This window comes from Carettochelys insculpta, chromosome 5 (genome assembly GCF_033958435.1).
Source record: "Carettochelys insculpta isolate YL-2023 chromosome 5, ASM3395843v1, whole genome shotgun sequence".
Classification (NCBI taxonomy): domain Eukaryota; kingdom Metazoa; phylum Chordata; order Testudines; family Carettochelyidae; genus Carettochelys; species Carettochelys insculpta.
In genome coordinates this window covers 82,681,101-82,703,292 of record NC_134141.1, presented here as the reverse complement: position 1 = coordinate 82,703,292, position 22,192 = coordinate 82,681,101, and the positions used below count along the sequence as shown (strand labels likewise).

Here is a 22,192-nt window from a genome sequence, read left to right as displayed (position 1 = left end):
CCCCTCCACACAACCCCCAATCCTTGGCCCAAAGCCTCCTCCATGCTAGTGTTCCCTGTGAACTCCGTGCTTGCATTGCAGCTCAGGAGAGAGTCATATGCCACCCAAATGAGTAGCTGAGGGCCCACAGCTAGTTTTCTTACTACTGGTGGTGCACATTCTTACATGCCTCAGCATATATAAGCGTTTTTATTCTGTACCTGGATGGAGGGGAAAAAAAAAAAAAAACCACACCACACACACACACACGAATGGAAAAGATTTGAGGAAACATTGCTCCATGCCTCCAGCTCCAATTCATGCTCTCCCTCACACACCCCTTAGCCCTCTGCCCTTCCTCACACACCCAGCCCTGACTCTTGTACCACTCCCGACTCCCAGCCTTAAGTCCCTCCTCAAACCCGACTATCTTCCCCAGGCTCTTGCTCTCTGAGCCTCTCCTTAGACCCCCAAACCAATGTTCCCTCTATTTTTACATGGAACACTGACTCCAACCCCCGCCTTACGCTTCTCTTCACATCTCCAAACCTGACTCCTTCAACTCTCAACACACATTCCAACCCTTGTCCAAGAGACCCTCCTCACACCTCCCCAATCCAGGCTCCTGTATTCTCGCCCTGAGCTGCCCCACAGTCCACCCCACACTTACATTTTACAGTTATCACACCTCTCCAATCCCCCAGCTCCATCTCCGCACCCCACACACACTGGGGCGATACAACAGTACCTGTAAAATTTAATATAACTTTCACCTGCGCTTCTAGTTCTCTAGGCGCCCAAACACCAGAAGTATCTTGAGATGAAGAGTTTAAGAATAAACAAAAAAAAATCATTTTCCAAATAATCATTAATTATTGTGGCAAATATGAAGGCAGTAGTAAAACCTTGGCCTGCTACTCAAAACCAGACATCTGTTCCTTAAGCAACAAGAGACCCAACATTATAAACGGGCAGGCACGAATGAGAAACCAAACACCACTTTAAGTCTAAGACCCAGACTGCCATTAGAAGACAACCTGTTCACATATAAATACACAGACACGTTCTTCAGCTTCAGTGGGTCAATGGAAAGGAACTTGCATCACCACCACTCAGGGCAAGGATGGCAAGCAAACTTTTTATGTCAGGCCCCTCTGTTCATCCCTGCAATTAGCAACTTGAAGGAGGACCACAGGAGAGGGTGTGTGGGGCAGGGACATGGGGAAAGGGAGTGCTGAGGGACTTCAGGGGTGCCCCAAATGAGGAGGCACACTCAGCGAAAGCACCAGGATGGCAAGGAGCTAATGGGGGGTAACTTGAAGCAGGAAGGGGCAGGCAGGGATGCCAGGGGCTCACATGCATTACCACCTCCACCTTCTAGGTGTTCCCTTGCCGCTCTACTGTCTGTGGAACTTGGTTCTGCTGTAGAGCAGGGATGTGGTGATCCCAGGACTCACCCCCTCCACCCCACCCCTTCGGGCGGCAGCACTCACTCCATAATGGCATCTTGGGAGGCAGGGGGTCCTGCTTGCCAGTAGACTGTGAGGATCAGACTGACCATCCCCATCTTACCAAGACAGGAACTTGCTGGCTGCGCCAGTAGCCTGACTCAGGACCTTCCAGCGACAACTTCACACATTCCGATTGGCTCAGAGGGAGCTGCAGTGGGTGGGGTGCCATTCTTATTGGTCACCACACTCCATCGGCAACAGTGGCAGCTGGGCAAGCCAGCATAGGCCACAAGGGAGACGGCATAAACTGTGGGGGCTGATCACGCTGTTCCCCACTTACAAAATTTCACATCCCCTGCCCCTGACTGAGAGTAGGATTGGGCTCCAAAATAAGAAGTTTAACTCATTTGATTCAGAAAAAGCCATGAATTGAGGGAGACTCAACTACCCAGAAAATGTGAAGGGGTAGAAAGCTATTACACTTTAAGCAGAAGTGTCTAAAAAGTAATCATAAATGTAATTCCAATAAGTTTTTTATAAATATATTATCCTTGCAGAATAGGCCTGGCACTGATTTTGGCCAAAACAATCCTCGAAGCCATACATGCTAAGAGACTAAAATAGTCTTTTGCAACAACAGAAGCTAGCTGGAAACTTAACTAATGGAGAGACTACCTCCTCCTAATACTGACACTTTAAAAAAGAAAAAAAAAAAAAGCAACTCCACTACACCAGTCAAGCATCAGGACTTTCCGTTTCACTGGTGTTTTTCCCTTACAGCCACTTCTCTGCCATCTTTAACAAGGTAAGTAATGAAAAGACACACCCAGAAACTCAGTGAAACATGTACCTGACATTACCCTTTATAGCAGTCCCTAGTACAGTCCTGGCTCGTGACCTTTATCCAATGAGTCATAACATGCATACAGAGGTACACAATGAATACTGTGCACACTGTTACAAAGGATTAAGAAATCAGTACCTCTGTAATTGTGTGTGTTAGCTGTTCAGCAATCCAAAATAAGTCAATCTGGAATTTTTGGAAAGCAGCTCAAGTAAAAAAGCTAGTAAGGATGTTTTAAAAACTGGATAAGAGATCTCACAGTCTAGTTCCAAGCTTTCCAGAGAAATTAACTGAGAGACTACACCTTTTCATGTGCACACTGACTCGTTATTGCAGAATTACTCCTAGTATTTAGGCTGCTGGATTTTTTTTTTTTTTTTCAAATTTTTAACAGGTTGAGGTTTGTTAAATGAGAATTTTACACACACAATGTCATCGCTTGTAAGGGAGGTGAGTCAAATTTGGGATACAGAAACCTTGAAATTGAGAAGAAATTTGAGGGTTTGGGGATTTAAGCATAAAAAAATTAAACTTACCCATTCTTCCACATTGGGGGGATCTTCTTCACAAACCTGTTCTTTATTCCAGAGAATGTTCATTTTACCATAATTATTCATCTGATATCGGGTCTTTACAGCAAAGTATATGATTATTGCAAACGCCACAACAACTAAGAATCCCAACACAATGGCAATAGCCTAAAAATGAAAAAAAATATGTAGCAGATATTATTTGAATACAAGCCTATCTATTCAAGGGGCCAAAAATAAATTCACTGCCGCCTCAAAATAAAAATTCAAAACAAACATCAAAACCCCATAAACAGTTGCCCTCCCCTCCACCTAACAGTCCACATACTAATCCAAATTAAAATTCTAACACCTTCTCATCGGGATGGTGGGAACTTAAGCCATTTCTCCCAGTAAAATCAGAGAGAATCTTTCAGGTCTCAAGCATGTTTACTATGAGCTGTAATACCTTTACTGAAGATGACTCAATGATGGTAGATCTTTAGCAAAGGCCTCCTTGATCCCAAACCTGAATTTAACTTAAAACAGGTTTTTAAAAGAAGAAAGTAACAAAAACCTAAAAGTGACTTGGAAAGTCAATTTACACTCACATGGCTCAGACAACATCATCCTAAGGCCTTGTCTCCATTGTGAAAAAAATTTTCCCATTCAATCTAAATTCACTAATCAGAGGTAAAATCCTAGTCAAGCATGGCATTTTGCAATTTTCACAGAAGATATTGGGTCAAATGAGATTTCCCCAAAGCAAGCTGAATCAAAGCCTGAACTTATTGTATATAAAAGTGACAAACCATGTCTTCACTAGGATTTTACCTCAAGTAAAAAATACCTTCCCTGCCAGTGAAGACAAGATTTTAGAGTTCTCTGAACCTCTGATTCCTTCAGACAGAACCTGAATTTCTGAGAAAAATTTACGAGAAAACAGAAAGGCTCCCAAACATATTCAGGCCTTTATGCAGCATGAGAAGAGAACCCCCCCAGTTCTTCCCAAACACAGGTCACTTTTAAATGCAGCACCACCTTTTGTGATCCCGCCCAGATCCCATGTGCAGTTTTTGTTGAGTACATTCTAGCACCTTAACCTGAGCACACTCAGCAAGAGACTATGGACAACTGTGTTGGCTATTTAAGAAAGGAGATCGGAAATCTACTGTATTTTACCATTAAGCATCACCATCTCAGATCTCGTGTACATAAAGTTAAATCTATTCTTAAAAGTGTGGGAATTAGTCAATAATACGATTAACTGGAGCATTCTACAGAGAGGCTTGCAGTGCACAAGTGCAGCAGTTATATTTACCTCAACTTATAAACATTATAGTTTTTTAAATTTGGTATTTTATGAAGTTCGATTAGCCCAACATATTAGTAACTGCAGTAGCTAAAAATTATTTTAAAGAAGTTATTAAAAGTATCACCAAAAGGACATATCAGACACCTACAAGTGGTTATGGCTTATTATAGTAACTTTTTTCTTGCATCAGTGCTATCAATGCATATGAAGTTAATACAGAATACTAGGTTTAAATACACAGAAAAACAAAATTTACACACTCATGTTAATACACTCCAAGCAATTAATTACTTTTACTGTGACAGGGCATAGATGGGGTTGGGCAATGAGAAAAGGGTTGGAACTTGAACAAAATCACCACTAGCTAAAAAGAATTTCATTTTGGTTTCCTAAACAGCTCTGTATTTATTTTAACTGCATCCATGCTCATGATAGTTTATTATATTCCTGTTAGCAAGAAAAATGTTCCTCAGGCTCTTCATGTATGCAAGAGCAGTGATTAAACCAGAATTTGAAGGAGTTTAATGACCCAAAAAAGGTTAGTTTGGATAACTATGGATTTTGTACACGAAAGCATTAGATGTATGATTTACTGAAAGGGGGAAAAAAAAACAAAAAAAACCACACACACACAGGCATTAGTGTATACATACCTCTTGAGGCTCTACCACACAGTAGTGATACAAGTATTGATTCATAAGGATGCCTGTATTTGTACTCGCATAATATTGACCACACAGACCAGTAAGTTGAGCATAGAACACTGTTCCTGAAGCTTGCGCAGTTGGGTTCACTGCCATAACATACACTATGGATGCGATGAATACCAAGGCAGCAAGGATAGCGCTTACTATTATCACAGTCAGATAATATCTTCTTGTTCTGCACATGCTTGAGTTAGTTACACTTGCTATAAAAGCAGCCAGTCCAGCAATGAAGCAAATAGCTGCCATTACAAGTATGAAGCTTTTAGCAGCTCGGGGGTCAATGTAATTTCCTGCAATACCATAGGCTCCACCATATCCAGAACCGTAGCCATAACCGCCTCCAAAACCACCATATGAAGGATATCCTGTACCATATCCTGAAGACGAACTTCCAGAGTATTGTAGATCCCAAGCCAATGTGGAAGCAACACAAGCAAAGATGCCTATACACATCACTATAATGAGAATGGACATGATCTTTATTATTCCAGGAGGGGAAGTCCATCTGTAGAAGTGTTGTACTTCATCTTCTGGATAGTAGGAATATGCTGGTTGAGAGTACATGGGCTGAGGATACATATCTTCAGCATATGTAACATTGCTTCGTGCATAGTGAGAAGGTCTGCTGCAATAAGATTAAGAAATCATCATCATATACTCTTTTCAGGTAGCTGTGAAAAAAACTTAGTACAAAAAACCTGTAGTGCATGGCACACATGCAGTGAAAACAAAGACATTGTCAGGAATAGACTCATTCAGAAAGTAGTCAGCATTAGCTAGTTTTTAAAAACAACCCTCTAAATTTAAATTGAATAAGATAGTCCTCCAAAAAGAAACTCTCAGATCCGTTTATGATAGTTGTCCACAAATAGTATTAGAAGAAGGCTGAAAATTAATTCAGCCTGACCGCAGGCCTTTAGAGATTACTGGAATGTGTGCTCTGAAAAAAACTTAGAGAATGTTCTCTCAGGCAGGACACGTAACATCCCCCACCCCTAAGCCCCCTCCTTCAATCCTATGTACTTGATTTGTCAGTTCCCATTGCAATTTTTTTTTGGTCCTCTGTGCTTATAAATGGCCATCTGTATTGAAAATGCGATTGATCTGACGAAGTATGTCTCTCCCACCAAAGCTCATCACCAAATAAATCATTTTGTTAGTCTTTAAATGCTACATTTCTGCTATTTTGTTGGAGTACAGACTAACACAGCTACCTCTCTCTTATGATCAGAGAATGTTTAGCAGTGATAATTTGTAGTATTTATCATACCAACCAGTAGGGTTCACATTTATATAAGTATTTAGATAGACATTGTAAGCTTGAGTGCTTCTCTAGCTAATCTGGAAGCCTAAAAATCTCATTTTCAAAAGGAATTTAGGCACTTCGGAGCCTCAACCCTATTGATAGTCAGGTGGTACAAAACTGAGTGCAGCAACTCCTAATTAACAGTTTGAACTGTATGTTTGATTAGTTTATAGACCTAAGAGACAAAAAGCATCTCATCAGAGGGGTAGTCAAGTTAGTCTATATCTTCAAAAGCAACAAGAAGTCCTGTGGCGCCTTATAGTCTAACCAACATTTTGGAGCATAAGCTTTCATGAGCAAAGACCTGCTTCATCAGATGCATGAGTGGGGGGTTCCAAAGGAAGTTTTTTACCAACATCTTGTAAAGTGGTAAAGAAGCTATCAGAACACCCTACATGTGCTCCATGTGTTAAGCAGGCATTTCTTTTTTCATTAAATAAGCAGCAAGATACAGATTAACAGCAGCACCCTGAAGACAGTTGACATAGTTACTGTTAACAGTTGTATAAATGAGCTGTTAAAGATATGAATTCCAACTATGTACACAGCTTATCTGGAGTAAATTAAATGGTGACCAAGGCAGAAAAGAGGATATTTACAATTCATCTGGTCGATAAGGTGGAGGACTTTCAAAAGGTCTGGATGTCATAGCTGAAGTACTGGTCCTCTAAATGCAGGCTTAATTTTGGTAACTAGGAAAAAAAAAGTGACAGGATTAGTTACAAAACAATCTAAACAGCTTAATGGCATTACATTAGTACGATCACCTTACTATTTTAGTAGCGCAAATGAGTATTCAGTCTCTAATAATAAGAAAAGGAAGTCCACAAATCTTTTCTTTCGAAGGTTTTCAACAATTAGAGCCATCCAGTCACAGCAACTTCTTTTCAGATGACAGTTTTTTAATATGGTGGTTGATCTTAACAACTATGATTTTTCCCAAAGAGATCTTGAGTATTCAACAGCTTGCTAGCTCTATCTAGTAGGAACACAAGGAAGAATTCACAATCATCTAAAATGTTCTTTTTTGGAGAGGCGCATTAGTTTTGACTCATTTCAAATGACCTTTGGTTTAGATAATGCGAGAAGGTGCTTGGTCCTGCCATAAGTGCAAGGAACTGGATTTGATGACCTCTCAAGGTTCCTTCCAGTTCTATGATTGATAGAGTGTACCCAGAAGATAATTCAACATTGGAGGATAAACTATATGTTCCTCCAAAGTAGAGGGAGAGAAGACTTTGATCACTAGGCATCATAAACTGCAGCAAAAGAAAAAAAAAAAAAAAGAGAGAATGGGCAGTACTAGTTGAGAACCTTTTGTTATTCATGCATTCAGACCAGTGGCAATTTTATCTCCATTCCACCCACAGTGACAGCAAGTACTGAATATATCAAGTAAGATTTTTTTTTTTTTTTAGTGGAAATTCTTGGTTTGAGAGACATTATCTGTGGCCTGGAGAGCAGAGAAATCTCTCTTCTAAATTCTCTTGAAACTCTGGTTTGAAACAATGATTTCAAATCCTGAACTGGGTACCCCCATTAATTCCTGAATAATACAGAGTTTCTTTCAGAAGTAAATAATTTAATGCATGGCCTCCCAGGCATACTAAAAATCTCTTTACAAAGAAGAAAACATTCATAACGAAACAAATCCCCTGATGGAATAGTCACGCCTGAGAAAGAAAATAGATTTAAAGGAAGCAACTTGTTAAAAAAAGCCTGTTTAAATAAGCCATGATGAAGTATTTACTGACTGCTCTGAAAGAATGTGGCGTTTACAACTTCTGTGGAAACTACATATTAAAATTGTAAAGAGCATACTTGGCTCAGTGTAATTCTTGACCATCCCCCCCGCCCCTCCACTCTCTGATTTGCTCACCTTGATTATCTTTTTCTGATTTGTCCTCCTTGCTAACTGTTTTTGGTTCTCTGTGCCTTAAATATTGAGTCTGTTCTGGTCTGGCTACAGTCTGAAGAAGTGGGTCTATCCCACGAAAGCTCACCTAATAAACTATTTTGCTAGTCTTTAAAGTGCTACTTGATTGCTTTTTGTTTTGATAGTGTATAGACTAGCACAGCTTCCTCTCTGTTAATATTAAAATTGTGCAATAGATGTTGTTTTTCTCCCTCCTATCTCACTTTTGTTGAGGAATCATTCACATAAGTGAACAGTAGCTGAGACTAAACCTTTATTATCATGTACGGCCCAGAACTTGGAAGCAGACTAACTTGCAAAAGATGCAAGTGAAAAATCACCATGGTGTCACCGACACTACGCCCCACTTAGCACAGAGCTGAGTTTAAATACACAGCAAAGCACTTAAACAAGATCTAAGCATTATCTGGCTAGAATAACGAGCAACACACGTTAGTACCCCAGAGACTGCAAACGGAAGCTTTTTGTCTGATTTAGATATTGCCTGTCACAAACCAGAAGCATAAATATGAAAGAAAAAAAAATTTAACGACACACCAAAATCCTTTAAATTTGCGCGTAAACGCGTTTGGGGGAGGAAAGAGACTCCTCACCCTTAACACCTGCACAAAGCAAATGCACCAGTAAACAGACGCACTCTACTCTTGCCCCCACCGCGCTCCGACCTCTCATTCCGCAGCGTGCAGCCAGCCAAGCACTAACATCCAGGAGATTATTTACCTTCCAACCACCAACGCCCGCACCCGCCGGATCCGCGGCTTCCCTGCTCTTTAACGCCGCTGCAACGAAAGGCTGCTGCTCGCTCTGTCCGCCTCCCCAATCCCTGCCACACCCAGCCGCGGTGCATGCACCCTCCCTGCGCACCTACAGCTGGCGAAAGAAAGGATCAGCCTCCCTGCCCCGGGGGGAACCCGCCCAGCAGCTCACGCCGCTCCGCCTGAAATGCGGGGGGGGGGAGGGGGAAGGGGAAATCCAGCCAGCGCGCGTGCCCATTGGCTGGTCTCTGCCCCTGTGGCAACGGCGCGTGACCCCCTTCACCTGAAACTCGGCCGCGAACAGGTTGTTCCTGCAGTGCCGCAGCCCGCGCGCGAGGCGGGGCCGGGAGCTAGTTTCGGGGAAGGATGGCTCGACTCCAAGCGTGCAGCACCAGCGCGGGGGCGGGGCCCAGCCCCTCCCGCCTGCGGGGCAGCAACTCGGCGCTCAGGCGCACTTCTCCTGGGTGCGGGACTCGCTGGCCAGCGCCTTTCCCCAGAGCAGGGGGCGTCGGCAAAGTACCCGAGGTGCGGTAGAACAGGAACACGCGGGGCGCCGCACGGAGCGCGAGGGAGAGCCCTTCTCAAGGGGTGGCGAGAAGCAAACTGGTTCAAACTGAGGGGAAGGCAGTGCCCGTGCCCCCCCTTCAACGCGGCGGGGCGGGGCGGGGCAGGGCAGCGTCTAAGGCAACAGGCGGATTGACATTGAAAGGGTGAGACACGTACACCCCCTGCCCTCGGCCACGACCACGGCGCCTTTTTCAGTGTATTCTAAACCTCTTCCTGAGCCAAACCCAAGAGGATCCGCCAGAGACGGGTCTGATCTTTAAACTAGGTGGACAGAGCGGGTGGTCAGAGCTGGAAAACAAACAGTCTGGCCTGGAGCACCTTGAAGAGTAACCATTTTATGTATTAAGTAATGAGCTTCCCGGGGTAAGACACTTCTTCAGATTTCGGAGCAGAAAAAGGGCCACTGTCCTCGGCATTATCCCCTAACTATACCTCTTCCTCCCCCCACGAGAAAGGCAGATTGGTTAAAGGACAGATGTTTCCAGTAACCCAGTTCCTGCTGTCTGGACAGATGAAGTTCCTTAGAAGAGCGAGTCTCGTTTATATACTAGTGCTATAGTAAATGAAAAAATAAATTCAACACTAGTGACTCCTGTCAATACAATTGGTGGTTTCTGTTTTTTTTTTGGCTTCTAAACCACTGAGATTTGAGTATCACCCTCCTAAATCAATACAAAGACCCCATTGAGGGTAGGAGGGGTTGTTACAGGATGGCACTTCAACAACTCAGCACTTCTGAGAGGTTTGAAAGGGGTAGCTGTGTCAGGCTGTTTCAGCAGAAAACAGGAGTCTGGTTGCACCTCAGAGATTGAGAAAGTGAGTCGTATTTCATGAAAACTTGTCTGAATATATTTGTCAGCTGTTGAAAGTGAAAGAAAAGCAGGGATGCCTGAAGCCAACTCAGTGCAGGGAGAGATAGGGGTGCACCATCAGTGTTAATTAAATGATGGTAGATGGGTCACCTCTCTGACCTTGATGAGTTGAGTACTTGGAGGGTACCCGTGTTCCCTCCACTTCTTTCCATGCAGGCTAGGAATACATTTTGTTATGTGCACTAACATTAGGGCCACATGAAGCATGCTGTGGGTGGCTGTAGGCACTCTGTTAGTGAGCAGGGTGGCACCTGAATCGCTCCTGGACAGCCACGCATGTGCTCATCTTACAGAAAATGCTGAAGGGTACCTAATCCACAAGCTATAGTTTTTGACCTTGAAATAGGCCATCTCTCAGAAGTTTCAGGATGGTGCTTTAAGTACTCTCATGTTCTTCTCACTGTTGAAAGCAAGCCATATTCACCCCGATTCAATTAGCACTGATGTTACATTCCTATTTCTTTATCACTGCCTTTCTCTTACTTCAGGCATCCAAGGAAGAGAGAGTTGTATCCCAAAAGAAACCTTACATCCCAATACATTTGTTAGTCTTTAAGGTGCTACCAGACTCCTTGTTATAGCATTTTTGCTATCACACATTAGCATTTGAATTGTGAATGTGATTTCTGAGTGTCCATTTACATACATGGAAAAGCTTTCCCCTCCAAATGAGACCCAATAAAATCCATTTTAAATCAAGAGCAAAATAAAATAGAATGGAGACAGTTTTGGCTTTTGCAGAGGCTGTACTTAGCTCCTGCATGTCCATTAATGTAGATGATCTGGGTTCTAGGAACTGTATTGTAGGTCAATTGCCTGTGGAGATGGACATTTAACTTTCATATTGATATTCCTAAAGCTGATCCCAGAGACACCTAAATAAGTAAGTAAGGCCCCTTGCTACTATAACAAAGTTTTTGTGAAGAGTGAATAAGATTAGTTTTAACAGTAGAATTTCTGGTATTGGAGTTGGGGCTATTTATCCTTGATGTAATTCTATTGCAATTATTTTGACACTAACTGTTGTGGTTCCTCTTTGGTAGTAGTGAAGACTGATTTATTAATGATTTTCCACAGTGCTTTGTGTGTAAAAAAAGAGGAGCTGGTACTTAGCCAGCTCCCCCCATCCCACCCCCAGCCATTCCTACAGCTGGGACTGCCAGTACTTGGTACCAGCACCAAAAAAACACTTTTTCAATGGAGACCCTCTTTGTCCTCTTCTTCTGCTTTATCTCTGATAAATGAAGCTGTCCCTCACTTAGAATAGACGTATAAACAGAAGAATGGATGAAGTAGGTTTCACCCATGAAAACTCAGGACCTAATACATTTGTTAGTCTCTAAGATGCCACAGGACTGCTTGTTACCCGTGAAGCTACAGATTAAGAGGGACAAGTTACCAAAGATCTCAGATCTTCCTGCACGGCTTCTGGGGCGGGGGGGAGGGGGCTGTTATTATTTCCTTCCAACTCTTTGAGAAAATGAGGTTGGGGGTTTTGCCCTTAGGGTAGAGATTCCAAGTGATCTCTTTCCTGGAAAGGAGATTTTGTACACTTGGTGGTGGTAGCTACTGATTGATTTTAGGGAAAACTGAAATAATTAAAACTTTTCTGTCTCTGGGAACTGCAGAGACAGGGTCTCGGAGTGTTTTATTTGACTAGCTACCCCCTGTCCCCCTTGCCAGCACTTAAAGTGCTAGGGTGGGGAGTCAGCCATGACAGAGAGCGAAGCCAGTTTTCACTTATACACAGCCCCTCAGCCTGAGGCAAATACTCATCAGCGACTTCACACCCCACAATGGAAACACTAACCAAGAAACCAATCCCTACAACAAACCCTGTTGCCAGCTCTGTTCACATATCTACCCTAGTGATACCATCGCAGGACTGAACTACATTACCTATATCATCAAAAGCTTGTTCACTTGCACATCTACTAGTGTGATATATGCCATGATGTGCCAGCAATGTCCCTCTGCTGTGTACACTGGACAAACTAGACTTCTCTACACAAAAGAATGTAGACAAATCAGACATCAAGAACAAACAAACAAACAAAAACCAGTGCAGGAGCACTTTAGCCTTCCTGGACATACAGTTACTCAAAAAAAAAAAAAAACTAACAACAACAAAAAAACCACACACCAGTTCAAAAACAGAGTGGAATCCATATGCGAATCTGACATTGTCAGAAGAGGTTTTTACTAGAGACAAGGAATGGACTTCTCATTACAGTAACTTCCCTTTCAGGTACTGTCATGTTGACACTGTTGAAGTGTAACATCAGTGCTAATTAAATCAGAGTGGCTGTGTCTCTTCACCATGTCTGTATCCCTTCCTTTTTTCTTTCTTTCAAGCATCTAAAGATGTGAGTTGTCTCTCACAGAAGCTTATAAATAAATGTTAGTCTAAGGTGCCACCAGACTTTGTTTTTACTTAACACACTGCCTCTTATCTATAGAATATCCTTTATTGACCCTTTTAACAGTCCTCCCAACCTGATTTTAAGTGAATGATCCATCACTAGTGATCTTGCTTTTTTGCCTGGTGTTGTGACAAGAGGAAAAGGGACAAGATAAATCTGTAAGTATACAAAATAAATTCAGCAAAAAATCAAGATCACTAGTGATGGATCTTTCACAGACCACAGATACTAAGTCACGGATATATGTACTGTCCTAGAGTATCAGTCTGCTAGATATCAACACATTTTCACTAACAACTTTTAAACTTTACTGTGTTGAATTTTAGAAAAGGAAAGAGGAACCAGACTGACAAACATGAACACTAACAACTAATTTTTTTATTACAACAGCATAACCAAAGGATGAATAGGCTTCCACACAGGATATTGGCAATGGACCTCATTTGAGTACACATACCTAGAGTAATTGTCTCTTACAAACTGACAATTTTCTTGCCCCACATCCACTCAATACACATAAGTAATGTCATTAACTTTAAAGCCTAATATTATGAAGTTAGACTGGTGGTTAGACAGACAATATGATTGCTTGAACTAGTCAGAAGATGATTCTTTTTCCCTATGCCATACTAAGATGGAATGCATAAACTCATCTTATTTATTCTACATGTTTGCATGTTGATATGGCAACTTCAGCAGGGCATAACCTGGTAATTAATATGATGTAATCAGCATTATAAAGAAGGCAGATTAGACAAGTGCCTGCAATTACTTAAAAGTCCAAGTTGACAAAACAAAAATGGTACATTTGGGCTATGTCTACACTTGCCAAAAACTTCAAAATGGCCATGCAAATGGCCATTTTGAAGTTTACTAATGAAGCGCTGAAATACATATTCAGCGCCTCATTAGGACGTGGGCGGCCGCGGCACTTTGAAATTGACGCAGCTCGCCGCCATGCAGCTCATCCAGACAGGGCTCCTTTTCGAAAGGACCCTGCCTACTTCAAAGTCCCCTTATTCCCACCTGCTCATAGGAATAAGGGGACTTTGAAGTAGGCAGGGTCCTTGCAAAAAGGAGCCCCGTCAGGACGAGCCGCATCAATTTCAAAGTGCCACGGCCGCCTGCATGCTAATGAGGCACTGAATATGTATTTCAGCGCTTCATTAGTAAACTTCGAAATGGCCATGCAAATGGCCATTTCGAAGTTTTTGGCTAGTGTATACACGGCCTTGGTGATTAGAGGGTGAACACATCTGAGTGGACTTTTTGTTTGTATATAGCTACAACCTTTAACACTAGCTGGGAGTTACAAATAAACAAAGTCTAGAAATAGAGCCTTTTGTTCCCCAGGATTTACCCTGTGCAGTTGAAATTGCAAAGGGAATATAGCTAGGCAGAATAGGTACTTAGCATGATGATGGGTATCTTAAGAATTTAAGCAGATAGAATGTGATTTTTCAAACTTGAATTTATCCAGGACAATTTTTTTTTTTTTTTTTTAAAAGAAAATCACCACAAACTTATCAATGATCAAAATAAGTTTGTGCTTTGTCTGAAAAACAGTACCTGCCATGGGACAATGCCCCTAACACAGCTAATCCAACATATTGGGCCTTGGTTCAGCACTGAATCACCCCTAATACTCATACCTAATAATGATGCAGAATATTCTATTGCCTGAAAACACACTTTGAAAACAGTATTTATTTCTGTTAAGCACTACCTTATGTCTAGAGCCTATAAAACTAAAGTGTTGTTTTACAAAGACACCCTACAAAGTGAATTTTAACAAAAAAAAAAAAAAAGACAGCAACAACAAAACCCAGGAATTTCAAGTGCCCTCCAATCTCACTGCAGGAAAAGCTACAAATGGAAGTTGCTGGGCACACTGCCCTTTTGAAAAAAAAATCAAGCCAAAATATGGATTTAGAGACCTAGACCTATTTTTGAAAATCTTGGCCCTAAGATAAAATCAGAAGACTGGTCCTACAAGTTACAATGAGTAGACAGAACCCCATTGCTACTTGGAGGCTCTGGTAGGGGATAAAGATACATCCACATGGTTTTTACTGTCAGTGTCAAGGGCTAAGTATCTCTCTTTTATGAAGAGTTTCAAATGCACATCTGTAATTTGACTTCTCATTTGAGTAGTGTGCCTTGGAATAGTTCACCCAAAAACTAAGTGATCAAGTCTCCTATTTCTTCACTGACAGAGAAAGATTAATATTTTTCTGTTACAATTGTCAGATCCTAACTTCTAATCTAGTTTCCTCAAAATGAATTTTCTTTTGTCTAAAACTTCCAGCAGTGATTTCCTGTTTTAAGCTCAGCACCTGCTCATGTGATTCAAAGCAGAGCTATGCAGAGCAGATTATATACACTACATCGCACAGCATAAAAGCAGCCTCTCCCACTTCTATTATGGAATTTCTCAATTATCAGCCTATGGCAGTCATTAGGAAATCACTAAAAGTACAAAATCTGCTGGATCATGAACCTACAAGTACTGTAAAAATAAAATAATTCTTTAAACTACATTAACATAAACATTCAGATTTAGTAATTCTTCACAGTAATACAGCTAAGGTAGTTCAGATAGCTCTGGAAACTTTGCAAGTGTTAATTGGTCAGAGGTATAATTTAAATAGTAAATGGATTATAACTCTGCAAATACTCACGTACATGCTTAACCTTCTGCATGAATAGTTCCATTGACTTCAGTGGGACTATTCATGTATGGAAAATCAAGTTTGAGTGTCTGCAGGATCCAGTTTTTAACAGCGCACTTTGGAGGAGTGTGGAGAATTAACCTAGTGAGCAAACTAGAGTACACAACATTCAAGGGGCTCATTCATCAGAATTAGCTCAAGGTGGGCAAACAACCCCCCCTAGCTTTACATAAGTTGACCTCCATAAAATGGTTGGGGTTGAACAGCAAGCAAATTCTTTGAGATTGTGTATAGACTTTGCAAGTCACAGCACAGCTAATTAACTTTTTGCTCGGGCAGTAATTGGGAGAGAGAGGAAAACAAAATCTACCATGTTCTACCCTTTTCTGGCAGGGGACCTGGAGAAATAGATAACTCAAAGTTTGACGTCTGTCAGCAAAACTTGGGTCATCACCAACTTGACATCACCAATTACATTAGTAGCAATGTAATGAAGGTGTGCAAGAAACTGGCATTGATGACTGTCAATGATCTACTCCTCAGTCAGCTCTGAATCAAGAATATTGCAAGGGGAGCATTATGGTGCTAGAGATCTTTTACAGAGGCAAGTCAAAACTGACACACCTATTATTGAACTGCCCAAGGAACTATTTCATTAATCTTTGTCAACAAGAGGTAGAGTTTTTACTCCAGTAATTATATTCTGATCTATCTAAATTAGGGTTGTCAGCAATGCTGACTGGGTCATTAAAAGTCTGGTCAGTGGTACAGCAGGAGTAAGGCAAGATCCCAGCCTGCCATGGCTCCCAGAGCAAGAGCAGGTTCCCTCCTCTAGCTCCTAAACATAAGGGCGCAGCCAGGGGGCTCCACCTACTGACCCCCCTCCCAAGTGCCAGCTCTGCAGCTCCCACTGGATGAGAGCTGCAGTCAATGGGAGCTGCAGGAACAGCACCTGTGGATGGGGCAACATGTAGCCTGGCCATGTCTCCAAATAGAAGGCAGAAAGAGGATATGCCATCACCTCCAGGAGCCACTTGAGGTAAGTGTCACCCAGAGCCTGCGCACTTGACCTTATCCCAGGCACCAACCCTGATCATCCTTCCACATGTCAAACCCTTCAATCTGAGCTCAGAGCACCCTCTGGGACTTCAATATGTTTATCCTCAGTCTGACCCCAAACCTGCCTGCCCAACCAGAACCCTCACACCTTGTACCTTACCTCTCTGCTCCAGCCATGATCTCCCTCCCACTCTCCAAACCCAGTCAGGGTCAAGTTCCTGCACCCCAAATCCCTTGTCTCTGGTCCCACTCCAGAGTCCACACCTCACCCCCACACTCAAACACTGGCCCTACCCAGTGAAAATGAGTGAGGGTGGGAAGAGCAAGTGAGAGAGGGATCAGGGTATTAAAGAAGAGGTGGGGCAGGGGCATGGCAAAAGGTATTTGGGTTTTGTGTTAATGGAAAGTTGGCAACCCTATTCTAAATGGCATTTGTAGTTTAAATGAACTGATGAGATGAAATTTTTCTTCTTTAGCATTGCTTCAAATCCAGATTATAACAACAACAAATTTTACTGTTTTGTTTTACACTTCATCATCAGGTATTTCTGTATCTACCTCATCTCAAATAGAACACATTTTTACTGAGTTATATGCACTATCCTACAGCAATAGCACTCAAAAGCGCAACCTCCCAGCAAGCAAAATACTAAATAAAGGGAAAATAGTTGGCAAATCTAGTGGCGACTAAGGCCTGGTCTGTACAAGGAAACTAGGTCAGTACAAGTACAAAAAATCCATTCCCTTAACAGATGCAGGTGACTGACTTAACCCTCACCACTGCCATCACAAGGTGGATGGATGATTCTTATTTTGACTAGGAGATGAGGTTAAATTTAGCTGACTTTGGTCAGTTTTCTAAGCAAGTCATCCACACTAGAGGGTCCACTACACTGACTTTATGGGCTGCTAAGGTCAACTTTGGTATTCCTGCTTTTTGATCAACACCAAAATTGACCTTGCATGGCAGACTTTAGGGTAGTGCAGGCAGAGTATTGTGAAATGCAATATTGTTGGCTTCCTGGAGGTGTCCCACAGTACCCTAATGTGACCACTCCGTCTCCCAATTTCAGCTCCACTGCTCTCCAGCTGTGCAGGAAATGGCCCAGGAAAATTTAATTTTCTTTTTGGCTAGTGTGGCAAATTGCTACAAACATGCCGCTTCTATGGGCAGCTGCACTGAATTCTACGGTGGGACAAAACCACTGTTGCCAAGTAGTCCATAAAAGATACCTCCAAGATTCTTCAGGAAGCCTGTGGCAACAGCAGGGAAGACATGAAATCCTAGAATATTAGAACTTGAAGGAACCTCAACGGGACATCAAGTCCAGTCCCCTGACCTCACAGCATGACCAAGCACAATTTATCCAACTTGTTTTTAAATATCTCTAATGACAGAGATTCTACAACCACACTAGACAACTTATGCTAGTGTTTAACCACCCCAACAACTAGGAAGTTTTTCCTAATGTCTAACCTAAACCTCCCTTGCTGCAGTTTAAGCCCATTACTTCTTGTCCTAAAAAGGAGGATGAGGAAGAGGAGGACGATGACAATGGTCATAGGCCAATGGAGCAGCTGATCTCACTGACAGCCAGGAGCTTTTCTTAACTTTGAATCTCATCCCCTCCTCCCATGATGTACTGCTGTCAGACCCTGAAGGCAGGGATGGCACCTCTGAGAAGTTATTTTTAATCATGCTACAACTGGATTAAGGAAACTGGATGTTATCAGAGATGGGCAACTGCACCTATGCAACTCAGGGCCTCAGGGGAAAAAATTGTTAATGTGCCTGGGGACAGAGTGCCAATCTTCCCTGCACATCTCCATAAAGCTCTCAGACATGTAATCCTTCTTACAAGGTTTCTGGGGAACCTTGCCTTTTTCCAATCTGCATGATAGGACACCTTTCCACACCAACTCAGCAATAAGTAATCTGGCATCACTGCACCACAAAGCCGTGCAGCATGCTGACCAGCTTTCTGCCCACATTCAGTCAGCATCCATTCCTTATCAGTGTTTCTCTAAGCATGCTAATACCTCACATTAAAGCTTAGAGGAAGCCTGGGAAGGAGCATTAAGCTATGATAGCTGGGCTCCTGTGGCGGGGGAAGTGAAACTCACAATGCCCCAGCCTGGGGGGAGTGGGAGGAGAAAGGCCAAGGGCAGCCTTGGATTCTATTTCCAGGGACACTTCTGAGAGTAGAAGGCTGACATTCCCCCACTATAAATGGCCAAAAGCCTCTTGTCCTTGCTTACCCACCTCTGAAGCCCCTGCCATGAACTCCTTTACTGTGTGCTATATTTTGTCCCCTACATAAATATGATTAAGCTCTCAAAAAAGTGTCCTTGTTTGTTTTGCATGGGGGATGAAAACAGGCCAGCACAAGACATAGGACACCTCCTTTACAGCAGACATATCTATCATGTCATTGTCTGATCATTCATAAAGCTGTTTTTCAAAGCCTCCCTGATTAGGAGAGCACAGTGAGAGGCACTGCTAATTACCCTGGTGTCTGGCTGCTCATAATTAGTGGCCAGGTGCCCTACCTCAGCCCTCCAGCCCAGCATGAAATTTTCCCCCTAAGTCTCACCAGTTATGAAGCACAGAACAGGCTGCCACCACAAGGGGAATGTTGGTCTCACTGAGTTCTGAGTCAGAAGGCTCTTGAACTTGGCTTTTACACAGCCAAATGCACATTCTCCCACCACACTCCACTTGCCCAGGCTGTAGTTGAACTGCTTCTTACTGCAGTCCAGGCTGCCTTTGTATGGCTTCATGAGCCAAAAGAACAAGGGGTAAGCCGGATCTCCCAGGATCACTGTTGCTATCTCCACATCTCCAGTGGTAATTTTTTGATCCGGGAAGAAAGTTCTATTTTACAGCTTTCTGAACAGACCACAGTTGCTAAAGATGCAGTCATCATTCACCTTTCCCAATCATCCCATGCTGAGGACGGTGAAGCGACCTTTGAGATCCACCCATGTCTACAACACCACAGAGAAGTACTCTTTGCAGTTTATGTATGCTCTGGCAAAGTAGTCTGGTGCCAAGATTGGAATGCACATCTCCTAGCCTGTCGCAGGTAGGGAACCCCACTATGGCAAAACAATCCACTATGTCCTGAACATTTCTCAGAGTCAGAAGGATAGCAGAAAGGTACTGATTGCCTTGGCTACCTGGAGCACAGCAGCCCCCTCTGTCTATTTGCCCACACCAAATTGGTTGCCCACTGGCCAGTAGCTGTCTGGCATTGCAAGCTTCCACAGGGGTATTGCGCCACTTGCTTCTGGACAGTCAGGACAGGTCTCATTTTGGTATTGCTGCACTTCAGGGCAGGGGAAAGCAATTTGCAAAGTTCCATGAAACTGACTGTATGCATACAGAAGTTTTGGAGCCACTGCTGATCATCCCATAACTGCAGAACAATGTAGCCCCACCAGTCTGAGCTTGTTTCACAGCATCAGAACTGGTGCTGTACTGTGTATAAAACATTGAGCCAGCATCTCCCCGTTCGCTCTCGCCCATGTTTCATATTTGTATACATCTGCGTTCTCTTCAGAGTCTGCTTCTCTCTGAGGCCACTTAGGCTCTGCACGTACTACAGCACAATGTATAAGGTGTTCACATTACCTACCACCACAGTTTGAAGCTGGACAGGTTCCAGGTTAGTCTTGCAATAGCATCTGGTTGGATCCCCATAGGAGAAAAAAAGGGCATGAAAACACTTTCTGTTGTTGCTTTCCAATGTGGGGGTGGAGGAGATAAGTGCGCTATGGGAGGATGATGACACATACCCAGAACCACTCACGGCACTCTTTTGTTCTATCAGACACTGGGAACTTAACCCACAAACCAGGGGGCAACAGCAACTAATGGATAGGTAGCCACAGTGCATTGCCGATAAAATTGAAGCTGTCAATCCTAATGGGGATGTACTCCAACTTCATGTGCCACTGTGGATGTGCACCCTTGACTTTATAAAATAAAGACCTTAAATTTGATCCAATCTCCTAGTGTAGGCGTACTACCTACCCACACAGAGGGGAGGCGGCATCACTGTGCTAAGTGTAGACAAGCCCTGAATAAAGAGAGAGTGCTACCCTCATATCCTAGCAACAACCCTTGCCAAAACACAGTGATATAGCATAGCAGTAGTGGCAGCTTGCTCTATTTCATCCATGGGTAAAGAACTTAAAACCTATAAGCTGACCGAAGGTCCATATTCACACAAAGCAAAAATAAAGTTTTCAAAAACTATTTAACATAAAAGTGTGAACGCTCAACTATTCACTAAATAAGAAGACCTGACTTCTTTCACCATCCACCATACAAACAATTTTGTAGAGCAGCACAGGCTTCTAAGAGGAATAAAACATTGAAGTTTCTTCTATCTTATGGAAGAGCATGTTTTCCATACATGGGCCTATTTAACCATTTTTTTCACCCAAGCCATGAATCATAGTAAAAGAACAGAGTTTTAAAATGAATGGGAACTAACATGATGCATCTTACATTGTGAGCAATTAATTACATGTAGTGTACCCTCAGTTCCATTTAGCAATAGCGTAGTTGCATTGTCTTCAGTAATTACTCCTTTACCATATTGTGTTTTGATAAAGAACCCACCTAATTCCTAGATTTCATTTAGAGTAATTATAAGAAAAGGAATACATCGGGTGCACAAAATTGCTTACGCTGCATACTAATCTGTAATTTAAAACTAATATAATTGTCATCCCATGACAAAAACCTTCTGTAAACACTTCAGTTAGAATTGTACTGGAATATATGGTCCAGAAACCATAGGACTTACTTATGAGAGGCATCTTTTTCATCCTCATTAGCATAATGCACACAGAGCTTGACTATATACATAATCTACAGGTGTCCTCTTACACAAGCAAAAAAAAAAAAAAAATCATGCAGCAGTTTTCGATTACTTCTACATGAACAATGAAAGGTAACAACATTGAAAATACTCTGCCTCTGAAACACTTTTTGGACAGGGTCTGCACCTGAGTATGTCAGAGATGAAAAGCTGTAGTACTGAATAGTTACTATCCAGACCCAAGCATCTTACCAGACTGCTGACCTTCTCTCTCTCTCTCTCTCTCTGTGCGTGTGCGTGTGCGTGTGCGTGTGCGTGTGCGTGTGCGATCAGAGCCATGGTTGGTTTATGGTTTTAGACTCATATTTTAATGGAAACCACCACAACATTTAAAGAATACCACACAGGATAAAACAATCTCACTCCAACCCAGAGATTTCTCTCATGTGGGGCCAAACTTGAGAGAATAGCACTGTGATTTCATGTGCCAGATCACAATGCTACTCATTTCACATTTGGACTAGCCCTCCTTCTGGCATCATGATGGCAGGTCAAAGCACCCACAGCAGGAAACCAGGCCTAGACCCATAAGACAGAAGCTACCCCTACAGAAGTTGATTCTTCATCCTCCATTCCCAGGGCTCCCACCCCACTGTGAGTAGGACCTTGCATCCCAAGGGCTAAAACAAAACCACAATACTCCCCAAAAATTAAATGAAAAATTTAAAAAACTAGACAGGGCTCAATTCATAGTATCCCCAAAATGTTCAATCTAGTTTATATGAACCTTCTAATAAGTACCTTACAGATTTTAAAACTAACAAACAAAAGACGACTTATAAATTGTGATGTAGCGGGGGATACGTGTGTGTACATGAGTGGCTCACAGAGGGTGTGTGGCTCCTGCTGAGGATAACCGAGGTGGCCAAGTGACACCTCTGGACTGCAGACAAAGGAGCAGGTGG

General features: G+C 42.6%; 1 protein-coding gene across 5 annotated transcripts in view; it reads right to left on the bottom strand.

The window, feature by feature from the left end:
- The window catches only part of OCLN (occludin), a 30,156-nt gene extending 21,231 nt beyond the window's left edge, over positions 1–8,925 (bottom strand). The window contains exons 1-5 of one of the 5 annotated variants that reach the window (XM_074994226.1): positions 8,768–8,925; positions 7,177–7,370; positions 6,711–6,803; positions 4,752–5,430; positions 2,811–2,972 (exon numbers count right to left, since the gene is read on the bottom strand). In XM_074994226.1, coding sequence (XP_074850327.1) covers positions 2,811–2,972; positions 4,752–5,430; positions 6,711–6,760 — 891 coding nt within the window. In that variant the 5' untranslated portion in view covers positions 6,761–6,803; positions 7,177–7,370; positions 8,768–8,925. The other 4 variants (XM_074994225.1, XM_074994228.1, XM_074994227.1 and 1 more) reach the window with 4 other exon arrangements.
- Between the last annotated feature and the right edge of the window lie 13,267 nt (positions 8,926–22,192).